General features: G+C 41.1%; 1 protein-coding gene across 1 annotated transcript; it reads right to left on the bottom strand.

The window, feature by feature from the left end:
• Positions 1–4,694: 4,694 nt before the first annotated feature.
• LOC125752120 (protein tyrosine phosphatase type IVA 1-like) lies at positions 4,695–5,544 on the bottom strand. The gene has a single exon (XM_049098851.1). It carries the CDS (start codon positions 5,251–5,253, stop codon positions 4,732–4,734), a length of 522 nt encoding a protein of 173 aa, XP_048954808.1. The 5' UTR covers positions 5,254–5,544; the 3' UTR covers positions 4,695–4,731.
• Between the last annotated feature and the right edge of the window lie 8,851 nt (positions 5,545–14,395).

Consider the following 14,395-nt stretch of genomic DNA (forward strand, 5'->3'; position numbering starts at 1 on the left):
GCAGCCCACCCCAAACCAGGGATTTGGAGTGTACCTGTCCTAGCCTGTTACTGTGGGAGAGATCTTTGGAGGACAGGCATGCTGCTTGTTTTACATCAATACCGTGAGGAATTCAACAAGGGCAATAAGTTCCTAAAACAGCTTACAAAACAAAACAATAATAATAAACATTAAATTCTAAGTTCAAAAAAAAAGAAACAAGAAAACTACAGGCCAATATCCTTCACAAATACAGAGCAAAATCTTAAAATATTAGCAAACCAAAGCCATTAATATGAAAGAATTACACGTAATGAATGAGGGGGATTTATTCCAGGAATGCAAAGTTGTTTTAACATTTAAAAACTGATCATGAGGGTGCCTGGGTGACTCAGCGGTTGAGCATCTGCCTTTGGCTCAGAGCATGATCCCCAAGTCCTGGGATCGAATCCCACATCAGGCTCCCTGTATGGAGCCCGCTTCTCCCTCTGCCTATGTTTCTGCCTCTCTCTCTCTCTCTCTCTCTCTCTCTCTCTCACTGTGTATATCATGAATAAATAAAATCCTTTTTTAAATAAATAAGTACAAACAAAAACTGGTCATCATAATGCATGATATTAGTAAAGGACAAAAACCACAAGATCAAATCAATGGATGTGATAAAAGTATTTGAAAAAATTCCAATATCCATTTATGATAAAACTTTCAACAAACCAAGAATAGAAGAGAATATTCTCAACCTGTGGAAGAACCAACAGCTAACATCATACTTCATGGTAAAAGAATACTTTCTCCCTAAGATCTAGAACAAGCCAAGGATGTTGTCACCACTCTGGACAACATGGAGGGTCTAGCCAGTTCAATAAAGAAAGAAAAATAAATAAGGCATCCAAGTTGGAAATGAAGAGTAAAACTGCCTTTATTCACAGATGACATAATCCTGTGTGTAGAAAATGCCAAAGAATAGAATCCTTTTTCTCCTTCCCCTAACAAATCAATTTACAAAAGTCATAGGATGCAAGGTCAATATACAAAAATCACCTGCCTTTTTATATACTAGCAATAAACAATCTAGAAATAAAATAACTCCATTCATAATAGTATCAAAAAGAAAAATACTTAGAAAATTAAAAAGTGCAAGTCTTATACACTGGAAATTACAAAACACTGCTGACAGAAATTAAAGAAGATCTGAAAAAAATTAAAGATCTAAACAAATGGAGAAATGTTCATATTCATGGATCTGAAAACTATTGTCAAGGCTGCAATTTTCTCCAAAGTATTTATAATTCAATTCTGTATCAAAATCCCTCAGGCTTTTGTTTTTTGTAGAAATTGACAGGCTGATTCTAAAATTTATATGGAAATGGAAAGGGCCTAAAATAGCCAAGATATTTGAAAAAGAAAAACAAAGTACACTTACACTATCCAATTTCAAAATGTACTATAAAGCTGCAATGATCAAGACTGTGTGGTTATATAGATCAATGGAAAAGAAATGAGAATTCACAACTACATCCTTACATTTGTGGTAAATTGATTTTAAACAAAGCTACCAAAATACTTCAGTGGGGTAAGGATAGTCTTTTGAACAAATGATGCTGTGACTATTGAATATCCACATAAAAAAGAAAGAAAAAGAAAAGAAAGAAAAGGAGACAAACTCAAAATAGACCACAGACCTAAATGCAAGCTGAAACTATAAAACTTCTAGAAGAAAATATAGCAGAAAACTCTGATTGAGGAGAGTTCTTTAGATACAATTCAAAAACATGATTCATTAAAAAAATTGATAGATTATAATTCAGTTATTTTAAATTTTGCCCTTGAAACTACCATTAAGGGAGAAAACAAGCAACAGACTGAGAGAAATACTTGCAAATAATACACCTTATAAGGGCATTGGGTCCAGAAGTTTTACAGCTAAATGACAAAACAACCCAACTGAAAAAGTGGAAAAAATGTTTGAATTGACCTATTACTACTAAAGGTATGTGAATGGCTAACAAGCACGTGAAAAGATGCTTGACATCACTGGTCATCTGAAAATTAAAACCTCAATGGGATACCACTTCACACCTACCAAAATGGCTACAATACAAAAGAGTGTTGGTGAAAATTGGAACCTCCTGTAACAGAACTTTGTCTCCTAAAGCCTATGAGATTAAGGGAGATTTCTGTCTTTTAAGTCTTCATTCTAACTCCCCAGGCTCTCATGTGTAACCCCAGAATTCAGCATATGTCAGTTAGTCTAGTGGATGCTGTGGTTACACCATCTAGATCTCTCTGCACATCTGAAACACTCGTTTCCCCGGCTGCCAGAAGTATGCTGAAGATTCACAGCTGCATCCTTCTCTGGGAATTGCACTTGACTGAAGGAAGGTACTTCATCCAAGGGTATGCCCTCATCCCCAGGGACAGCCTGCATCCAAAGACTGGTTGATTCAAGTCCAAATGTTCAACACCTTCACCTCAATTGGGAACACCTCTAAAGAGCCATCCCAGCTTCAGAGTTCCCTGCAAAATTGGCTAAGGCCAGTCTTGCAACTGTATGCATCACCATTCAACAACTTCTGCCATTTCATGGTCCTGTGGCTCCCTCACAGGTGTTGAGACAACTCCCCAATAAATCTCCAATTGCAAATCTCAGATTTAGTGTATGTTTGTTTCCTGAGGAATTCAGCTTGCAACATGTGGAGGAAAATGGCCAAACTTCTCAAATTTTCCATCTGCTGTACCAGTCCCACATGACCACCAAGAGCCTGCCTGAGTTTCTCTTATCCTCAGTAGAGACTCTCTACCTGGACCAAGTCTGACTCTTAGTCCATGTCCAGAATCAGTGAATGCCTCTGATTGGGGGTGGGGAAATGGCCACTCACCTCAGGAGAGCTCCTCCCTCTCTGGAATTCCTACTCACTTCGTTCTTGTCGCTTTCACAGTTCTCACATGTCTTCAAACATACTACTTCATACATTTTTCCATATTTTTCTGGTTGTTACTGGGTGGGAGATGGATTGCCACACCCTACTATACACTATCTGGAAGTGGCAGTCTCTATGGACACAGATTTTCAAAATTCCAAATGTATGGATATTATTAACTTTTCTCCTAACTTAATTGAATTGTAGTCAAAGAAGTTGTTTGTATTATTTAAATATTTTAAATTTGCTGAAATTGTTATGGTCAAATGAAATAAAATATTTCATTCGCTCAAAAATAATATGGATTCTCACTGTTGGATGCAATGCCCCTTATATGTTCATGGAATCACGCTCGCTAATTGTTTTGTTCAAACCTATATCCTTACTGATTTGTCTACTTGATCTGTTTCTGAAAGAAGGATAGTAAAATTTCCCACCATCATAAATTTGTCAATGTTCCTTGTAGTTCTCTCCATATTTGCCTTTTACATTTTGGACCTATGCTCTTTGATGCATAAAGTTTAGAATTCTTATAACTCTCTGGTAAATTGAAACTTCTGAAACTTTAATGATTTTCTTTATCTCTAGTAATGCCTTTGCCTCTACTTTTACTAATATTAACACAGATCTACTATCTTGCCTCTTTCTCCCTCCTGCAATCCATTCTTTATTTAGATGGCTAAACTCTTGTACTAGCTGGTGAATGGTGAACACTGAAATTATTTCTCCTGAAGAAATATATTCCCAGACAGTATGAATATATGGTTAAACTAATATTAATACATGTCATCATTTTATCAATTACATGATAAAAGTATCCGGTATCCAAATATGAAGTTACACAGTTCAAAAAAGCATATAAAATATTAGATGTCTAATCACTTCATTAGTAGAAACCCACTTCTTTTTTGATTGGGAAGACAAAAAAAAAATATGCTTCAAAGAAAAAGAAAAATAGCTAACAATTTCCAATAGTCATGGTGAAGAATTACAAGAGTTCAGAAATTTTGTAAGAAATGTTTTAGCTCCAAAGCATCTCTGCCTTAAAATTTTTGTTATTGTTAAATAAAAGACCTATTCTATACATCCTGCACAAGACAAAGGCAACATTTTACTAGAGATATTTCAGAGCCTCCTCCCACTCTGTCTTCAGCTCCTCCCCCTCTAAGTTGTAGCCCAGAGTAAACATTAAAGTAACTCTAAGACTTTTTTGTCTGAAGAATTGTACACATGTGCTTCTGTACAATGTGTATTTTATGTGAACTTTCAACCACAGATTTGTGATTTTTCAAAATGGAGGCTTTCATAACAGCACAAAATGAGCTTTATAGAAAGACATTAAAAAAAAAAAAAAAAGAAAGAAAGACATTAAATAATCCCCATAAGTCTTGGTAAGGATCCAATGAAATCAATTTTTGCTAAAGCCTGATGTATGCTGGTGCTCCTGTAGGGTGGTAAACATGAAGGAACAAATAACCACATCGGCCCTACTTGCAGTGTTTGAAAGGACTAAAGGAATAAACCACATATGGTTTACAGTGCTGTTCATAATTTCTAGGATTTTAATTATATATGATATAAAAATATACAAGTATTGTGCTGGATATGTTGGCACCTAATCTCTCAATTTCCTACATATTATTTCTGGCATGGGAATGGTGGTAAGCCAAACATAGAGGCTGCAATTGTCGGGCTTGTGGCTTTTTCATGATTCCTATGGAAGCTCCATTAGGCTTGTCATTCATTAGGCCTACATGTCGGCTAATACGTACCACAAGGAAGTCCTGTCTCAAGTTCCATTTCCAAGGCAACAGCATCAGGGAGCCAAGTTTTATTGAATGCAACAGTTGTTCCTATGACCACTGGGGTCTTTGTAGCGCAGCCGCATTTGGGAACGGCATTTCTCCAAATCCAAAAGTTGCTTGCTGTTAAAAGCTCCGCGTCGCTTTGGTCTTATAAACTGTACCGCATCTTCGTTTTTCATTCCACCTTCAGTTAGTGCTAAGGCCACGAGCACTGGAGTCCTCCCGAGACCTGCAACGCAGTGAACAGCAATACAACAACCGGGCTCTTCGCGAAATCTGACGTTTACGAGACTTAGCCCGTCGTCCACAATCTGGTTAGATGGCGATGAACCGTCACCAAAAGGCCAATCCAGGACCTGGATGCCCTCTTTCTCCACAAGAGCAGTGTCGTAGGTCGCTCCGCATACTCTTACTATTGTAGTAACTCCGTATTTCTTAAGCTCCGCTATAAATGTGTTTAAGGTCGCACCGGTTGGACCGTGTGTAGTAAGAAACCTCATGTTCCTGATGGGGACTTGCACGGGGCCTGGCCGGCTCGCTGGAGCCATGTGAATTTAGTTCAAACACTCAATACGGTTACGGGGGGGAAAAAAGTTTTAAGTAGTTGAACACAGACACGATGTCAAGAAACTGACGTATCCTGCAAATATACTCCGCTGGAAACTCTCAGTGCTTTGAAAATGTAATGGAGACGGACAGGAAGTGAGAGGACCCTCCCCAGCAGCAGCAACCCTTCGTTCGGCGGTCCGGAGCCCACGGAAAGCAAGGGCAGCAGGGCACCAGGGCAGCAGGCACCAGGGCAGCAGGGCAGCAGGCAGCAGGGCAGCAGGCAGCAGGGCAGCAGGCAGCAGGGCACCAGGGCACCAGGGCACCAGGGCACCAGGGCAGCAGGCACCAGGGCAGCAGGGCAGCAGGGCAGCAGGGCAGCAGGGCACCAGAGCAGCAGGGCAGCAGGGCAGCAGGGCACCAGAGCACCAGGGTAGCAGGCACGAGGGCAGCAGGGCACCAGGGCAGCAGGCACGAGGGCAGCAGGGCACCAGGGCACCAGGGCAGCAGGCACCAGGGCACCAGGGCAGCAGGGCAGCAGGGCACCAGGGCAGCAGGCACCAGGGCACCAGGGCAGCAGGGCAGCAGGGCACCAGGGCACCAGGGCAGCAGGGCACCAGGGCACCAGGGCAGCAGGGCAGCAGGGCAGCAGGCACCAGGGCACCAGGGCAGCAGGGCACCAGGGCACCAGGGCAGCAGGGCAGCAGGGCAGCAGGCACCAGGGCAGCAGGGCAGCAGGCACGAGGGCAGCAGGGCACCAGGGCACCAGGGCAGCAGGCACCAGGGCACCAGGGCAGCAGGGCACCAGGGCAGCAGGCACCAGGGCAGCAGGGCAGCAGGGCAGCAGGGCAGCAGGGCACCAGGGCAGCAGGGCACCAGGGCACCAGGGCAGCAGGGCAGCAGGGCAGCAGGCACCAGGGCTAGCCCGTCCAGCTGGGGACTCTCCGACCCCGCTCGGGTGGCTTCGCGCTACGCGTTGGTGTCCGGGTAACCGCGGCCACGCGGCTCCGGGGTGGCCATGGATCTCTGCACCGCTCACTCGTCCTGTAAAGGTCGTGCTGTGCCTGGCAGTGATCCCCGGGGCCCTTCGGAAGCTCCATAAACGCGTGGCGGAGAGCACCACAGAAAGGAGCCTGCTCCCTCATGAAGGACTGCGGCCTAATCCTGCAGCCCGACCCGGCGACCCGGCGACCCGGCGGCCTCGGCTGCGGCCCAGGGAGCTGCCCTGGGGGCCCCGCGGCGGGCGGCGAGCGGACCCGGGCTCTGGGCTGCAGCCTCCGGGAGGCCTTCTCGCGTCACAAGCCCTCCCTCCCTTTCGCACCTGGCGTGACGTGGGCTCCTCGCCACCAATCGCCGTGGGGCGCGCGCAGAAGCTCTGAGCCGGGACCACCTGGGGACGGGCGGCTGCAGGAAGGCCGCGGGGGGCGGGGGGTGGGGGGGACGGACACGCGGAGGACCGCGCTGCGCAGGCCCGGCAGGGACTGGAGGAAGAACCCCACCCCCTCCCACCCACTCCCACCCCCTCCCACCCACTCCCACCCACTCCCATCCACTCCCACCCACTCCCATACACTCCCACCCATTCCCACCCACTCCCACCCACTCCCACCCACTCCCATACACTCCCATCCCCCACCCATTCCCATCCACTCCCATCCACTCCCATCCACTCCCACCCAATCCCATTCACTCCCATCCACTCCCATCCACTCCCACCCACTCCCATCCACTCCCATCCATTCCCATCCATTGACTCGGACTAGTAAATCTGTTTCCAGCGGTTTCGTGTTTTAGCTGTCTCTTGGGAACAACACATTCCTAGACTTTTTCCTTAATCCAGTCTGACAATATTGGTCTTTTAACTGAAGACCTTAGTTAATTTATATTATTGTATTATTTTACATTGTGTTAATTATTGCTATATTTGCAGAGTTTGCTCTCATTTTGTTCTACTTGATATATTTCTTTATCTCCTTTTTATCCTTTCTTGATTTCTTTTGGATTAAGGTTTTTCTCCTCTAAATCTCTACTCTAAATCCTCTTCTTTGCTGGAATGTTGCAATTATGGTTTAAACTGCTTAGCAATTGTTAGAGAAACTGTTCTAAATCCATATGGCTTTACATAAGTTCTTTTGGTACCACAACCCTATGAATTAGATACTAGCATTATTTCTATAGCTCTGATTTAAAAAAAAAAATTTTTTTTAACCTAACCATGGAAAAGTTATTTGCCCAAAGCTACAAGCTAGTAAATGTCAGTGCTAAGATTTGAATCCTGAAATTCTGGCTCTGGAGCCTACCTCTCTAATATATATTAGTGTCCTATCATACATCTTTTTATTCTTTTACTTCTTAAATAGCTTAGAAAGAGTCAAATATTGAAAATCCTTTCCCATGTCTTGAAGGAACTCAAATGCTTTAAATATTAATGTTGTCAAGCATTCTTTTAACCCCACATAATACATTGTCTATAAAAATCAGTATTTGTTTAAATTTACCCAATATGTGACCAGTTTCTTTGCTCACTATTCCTCCTTGCACCTCTACCCTTTTTTTCTAAGATTATTCTTTTTTTTTTTTAATTTTTTTTAAATTTTTATTTATTTATGATAGTCACAGAGAGAGAGAGAGAGGCAGAGACATAGGCCGAGGGAGAAGCAGGCTCCATGCACCGGGAGCCTGATGTGGGATTCGATCCCGGGTCTCCAGGATCGCGCCCTGGGCCAAAGGCAGGCGCCAAACCGCTGCGCCACCCAGGGATCCCAAGATTATTCTTTTTTATCCAAGAGTATCTTCTGGAGGCTCCCTTAGTTCCTAGTATTATGATCAACTTTGATAAATATTTTATATACTCTTAAAAATATGCATTCCTCACTACCAAAAAGTGCATTTTATTGTTGGTAGACTTTGGTTTTTGCTTCTTTAATGACTTTTTTTCTAAAATTCTTTTATTTGGGTTCCATAACAGTTTTGCTGGGGTTGTGATTTTACAATGACATCTTTTTTCTCAGCCCTTTGAAGACATTCCTCATCTTCAGGTTTCCTCTCAACTGGCTATAGAATTTTCTAAACTGTCTAGTTTTAGAGCATTACCATGAAACCAAAACCAGACAGTACAAAAAAAAAATTAGGCCAATATCCCTGATAAACATAGATGTAAAAATCTTCAACAAAATATAAGCAAACCATATTCAACAAAGCGTTAAAGCCTCACTCACTACGATCAAGTAGAATTTATTCAGGGGATGTAAGTAAGGATGGTTCAATACTTGGAAATCAATCAACATGATATACCACATTAACAAGATAAAGGATAAAAATCATATGTTCATCCAATACATGCAGAAAAAGCACTTGTCAAAATTCAACATCTGTTCGTGATAAAAACACACAACAAAGTGGATTTAGAGGGAACATATTCAACATAATGAAGGTCATATATGACAAACCCACAGCTAATATCACCCTCAATGCCAAAAAAACTGAGAACTTTTCTTTTAAGATAAGGAATAAGACAAGAATGTCCACTCTCACCACTTTTATTCAACATAGTACTGAAAGTATGAGCCACAGTAACAAGGCAAGAAAAAGAAATAAAAGGCATACAAATTAGTAAGGAAGAAATTACAGTCACTTTTTGCAGATGACATAATACTGTACACAGAAAACCCTTAAAATTCCACAAAAATCTGTCAGAATAAGAGAATTCAGTGAAGTTTTAGGATACAAAATTAATACAGAAATCTGTTGTACTTCTACATACTATTAGCAAAATAACAGAAAGAAATTAAAACAATTCCATTTAAAATTACATCAAATAGAATAAAATACCTGGGAATAAACTTAAGCGAAGAAGTAAAAGACCTGTACTCTGAAAACTGAAAGACGATGAGGAGAGAAATTGAAGATGGACACAAACAAATGGAAAGACATTCCATGCTCATGGATTGGAAGAACAAATATCATTAAAAGGTCCACACCACCCAAAGCAATCACATTCAATATAATCCATATCAAGATATCAACAGCATTTTTCATAAAACTAGAACAAATACTAAAATTTGTAGGAAACCACAGAAATCCCCAAGTAACCAAAGTGATTTTGAGAAAGAACAACAAAATTAGAGATATCAAAATTCCAGATTTCAAGACATACTACAAAGCCATAATAAAACTCTATGGTACTGGCACAAAAATAGATACCTCATCAATGAAACAATACAGTCCAGAAATAGCCCATACATATATGGTCATGTCATCTATGACAAAAGAGGCAAGAACACACAATGGGGAAAAGACAATCTCTTCAATAAATGGTGCTGTGAAAACTGGACAGCTACATGCAAAGAATGAAACTATACCAACTTTCTTACATCTCACACAAATATTAACTCAAAATAGATTAAATACCTAATGTGAGACCTGAAACTTAAAATTCTTAGAAGGAAACACAAGTAGTAGTCTCTTTGACATCAGCATTAGCAACATTTTTTTAGATGTCTCCTCAAGCAAGGGAAACAAAAGCAGAAATAAACTATTTTATTATTTTATTTTATTTAGTATACCAAAATAAAAAGCTTTAGTACAGTCATCAACAAAATAAAAAGACAATCTGCTGAATGGGAGAAGATATTTGCAAACCATATATCCTATAAATATCCAAAATACATAAAAAAACTTATATAATTCAACACCCCCCCAAAAAAAAAAAAACCACCAAATAACCCAATTTAAAAATGGGCAAAAGATCTAAAGAAAGAGTCATTTTTCCAAGGAAGACATACAGATTGCCAACAGACACTTGAAAACGTGTTCAAATTGCTAAGCATCAGGGAACTACAAATCGTAACCACAATGAGATATCACCTTATACCTGTCAGAATGGCTAGTATCAAAAACATAATAAATAAGTTTGGCAAGGATGTGGAGGAAAAGAAACTCTCGAGCATTGTTGGTGGGAATGTAATCTGGTACAACTACTGTGGAAAAAAGTATGAGGTTCCTCAAAAAATTAAAAATAGAAATATATGATCAAATAATTCTACTTTTGGATATTTACCTAAAGAAAAGGAAAAAAATATATGCTCCTCTATACTTATTGCAACATTATATACAATAGCCAAGATATGGAAGCAACCTAAATGTCCACCGATAGATGAATGGATAAAGAAGAATGGCATATATACCTAATGGAGTAATACTCAGCCATAAAAAGAATGATACTTTGCCATTTGTGATAACATGGATGGACCTAGAGTGTATCATGCTAAGTGACATAAGTCCGAGAAAGACAAATACCGTGTGATTTTACTTATGTGTGGAATCTAAAAAACAAAGACTCTTAAATACAAAGAACAAACTGGTGGTTGCCAGAGGAGATGTGGGTGGAGGAATGGGTGAAATAGATAAACTTCCAGTTATAGAATAAATAAGCCATGAAGATGAAAGGTACAGCATAGAAAATATAGTCAATAATAATGTAATAACATTGTATGGTGACAGGTGGTAACCACACTTATCATTCTGAGCACTAAATAACGTATATGTTGAATCAATATGTTGTACATCTGAAACTAATATAACAATATATGTAACAATATAACAATGTATGCTAATTATATTTCATTTTTTTAAAGGCAGAAATAGACCGATAAATACAGAGAACATTCTAGTGGTTTTCAGAGTGTAGGGGAATTGTGGGATGGACAGAATGGGTGAAGGGGAGTGAGAGGTACAGGCTCCCACTCATTCCATTATCAAATGAGTAAGTCACAGGGATGGAAGTCTCAGCATAGGGAATACAGTCAAACAGCATTGTATGTTGGTAGCTAAATTTGTGGTGAGCTAATCAACATACAGAGATGTCAAACCACTATGTTGTATAGCTGAAACCAATGTAACACTGTGTCAACCAAACTTCAAGAAAAATAAAATAAAATGTCTAGGCTGTTTCCTGGCCTATGCGTGGCCTTTAACAATAAAGCTCTATTTCTTCCCTCTTTCTTCTTCCTTCCTTCCCTCTTCACTCTATTCTTCCTTTTGCCTTCCTTCATTTCTTCTGCAATAACTCTGTCCACTAGATGGAGGGGGGAGCAAAGTAGTTATCTGTGCAGGAGGCAGGGATGCAGAGGATACTGGAGTCTAGGGCTGAGTGAGTAGGACTTTCACGCAAGGGTGAGGGTGGTAGTAGCAGCCAGGTACAGACTATCAGAGCCCAAGCAGAGTGGAGAGGACATACATACATAAATGTTACATAAGTGTTAATCCAATAATACATTGAGGATAATGAGAATTAGTATTCTCACTGTCAGATAGGAGTTACAAATACGGAAAGGGAGAAAAGTAGAATTAACTCTAGGATTCTGGATTGAAATTGGTAGTATCTGTGTGAACTCTTATTTTTCGATATAGAGAAGATAGTTATGGAAATATAGATGTGTGTACAAGAGTAGAAGAGTAGCCTGGAACATCTTGTTATGACAGAAAGTAAGGAAATATTCAAAGAATGATAGGAATATGACAAAAGGATGGAGAACACAAACCAAGGGAGGCTAAAGAGATCTAACTAAATGTAATGTGGTATCGCAGATGGGACCTTGGAACAGAAAAAGGACATTAGGGGAAAACTGGTGTCATCTGAGTAAAGTATGAAGTTTAGTTAATGGTGAAATACCAATGTAGGTTTCTCAGTTATGACAAAGGTATCATAGAAATAAAAGATGTTAGCAATGGGAGAACTGGATGAGGAGCATACAAGGAACTCTCTAAAATCATTCTAAGATCTTAAAAAATTATTTAAGATAATATGGAGACATATTATTAAATAACTATGGAGACACAAATACTTCGCCTTATAGTAAAATGCCAATTAATAAATGTAACAGCAGTGGTGGAATTGGCAAAATCTGTATTTAGCAATCATCGTCACAATTATTTATTCAGCAAAGAAATATAATAGATGCTAAAACTAGTGGGTGAAAATTGATGAGAAATATTTATTTGCATTCAGAAGTACCTACAACAGGGGCACCTGGGTGGCTCAGTGGTTGAGGGTCTGCCTTTGGCTCAGGTCACAATCCTGGGGTGCTGGGATCAAGTCCTGCATTGGGCTCCTCACAGGGAGCCTGCTTCTCTTTCTGCCTATGTCTCTGCCTCTCTCTACATGTATCTCATGAATAATTTTTTTTAAAAACGTACCTACCACAAAAATAATTTCATTAAAAAAGATAGTGCTAAACCTTGCAGGCATCACTTAATCAAATGATCAAAATTAATGTGACCAGTAATGGGACAAACTGAATTGTGTACCACCTGTTAGGATGATTACAAGGAACACAGATAGCATCCCACCTGTGATATTCCTGACCAAAAAAAAATATGTTGCTGGAATTTTATGATGAGAAAAAAATCAGACAAATCCAAATGGAAGAACTGAAATCTTTAAAGGTGTCAGCCATGAAAGTCATTAATTATTCTGTAGCTCTCTCCCCCCAGAATTTCAGGTTATAGCGGACTGGCATTGTCCACCAAGTTCCATTTTCTTCATATTTAGTACTAGCATTCCCTGAGTATTTCACTAGACATTGCCACCAAGTTAAAGACTCCAATTGCCAGTTCCCTTGCAGCGTGGTGTGGCCATGTGATTAAATTCTAGCCAATGGAACATGGACAGAAATAATGGTGTCACTTCCAGGTTATACTCCTTTTAACAATGCACGCTTGTTCCCCTGCTTTTTTTCTCTCTACTTGCTAGTTGGGAAATGGTGAGAAATGGAGCAGTTGCCTTTACCTAGGGGTGGAAACCACAGGAGAACCTAGTAGAGCCACCCTATTATCTTAGACTACTTACCTCTAGACTGTTCCTTGAGAGGAAAATACACTTCCGTCTTAGTTAAGCCACTGTTATTTGATCTCTGTCAAAATACCATCCTAACAAAACTTAAAGAAAAGGACCAAAGTACAACCTGATTTGGGGGAAAGGTGAAAGGAGGAAGAATAAAGACTCAAAACCACAGTAAAACACTGGCCAAAATGGATTAAGTCCTCCATAGTATTTCTCTCCAACTGATTCTAACCGAAGAGAACACAAAAAGCACCTACCTGAGGACAGTGAAAAGTAAACAATAGCAGAGGGATTGTAGAAGTCAAAACTTGAAGAATGACTAGCATAGTGATGAACTGGCCAGTGAATTTACTTCTCTTACTTTGACATAACGACCAACTTTTCTAGCCAGAGAACCAAGAGAAAGGCTCCTTGTGAGCTGGGGAGAATGAAGAGAATGCCCTTGTTTCCTCTTTTGGCCTTCCCCGGACATGGCCCAAGGCCAGCAGCAGTCATAAAGCTGCACGGCGGTGGCTGCGGCAGCAACAGTGGTGATGAGCACCTCGACCCTTTGACTTTCTGGCCAGAGAAACCAGGAAAAGGAACCCGTGTGTTCAGAAGGACAGTAATTTCTATTATTTCACTCTGTCTTGTCCTTTACTGCGTTGCCCCAAGGTCAGCCCATCATATGGACCTTTGAGCGAGCAAAGGGAGCCAAAACTCTGAGCAAAACCTTGGCTTTATGAAGCCCTGGGAGTAGGGGACTTGACAACAAGGGAGAAATTCCAGGGTGCGGAGAGCTGGAGAAGGAAATCCTCTAATTCTACATGTGAGTCACTGAAGTCTCAGGCTGACTCCTCAGTTGCACATATGAAAACACGGGCTTTGAGATTTGAACGGACAGCATCACTAGTATCTACAGAAAGTGAGGTGGAGGGAGGCGAGTTTAGATGGTGGAGGAGTAGGGGACCCTACGTTCGTCTGGTGCCTGGCATTCAGCTAGGTATCATATCATCCTGAACACCCGTGAACTCAATCGGCGATCTGAGAAAAGGCTGCAATTCTACAAATAGAAAAGCAACCGGGCAGCCCGGGTGGCTCGGCTGTTTAGCGCCGCCTTCAGCCCAGGGCCTGACCCTGGAGACCCAGGATCGAGTCCCACGTCGGGCTCCCTGCATGGAGCCTGCTTCTCCCTCTGCCTCTGCCTCTGCCGCTCTCTCTGTGTCTCATTAATAAATAAATAAAACCTTAAAAAAAAAAAAAAAAAGAAAAGAAAAGCAACCACCTTTTGGAAGGTAGGAGGGGCCGAGACGTGGATCTGG

This window comes from Canis lupus, chromosome 21 (assembly GCF_003254725.2).
Source record: "Canis lupus dingo isolate Sandy chromosome 21, ASM325472v2, whole genome shotgun sequence".
In the NCBI taxonomy this organism is placed as follows: Eukaryota; Metazoa; Chordata; class Mammalia; order Carnivora; family Canidae; genus Canis; species Canis lupus.

Excerpts from the sequence above, each read along its gene's own strand:
- LOC125752120 (XM_049098851.1), bottom strand. The coding sequence starts at position 5,253 with ATGGCTCCAGCGAGCCGGCCAGGCCCCGTGCAAGTCCCCATCAGGAAC.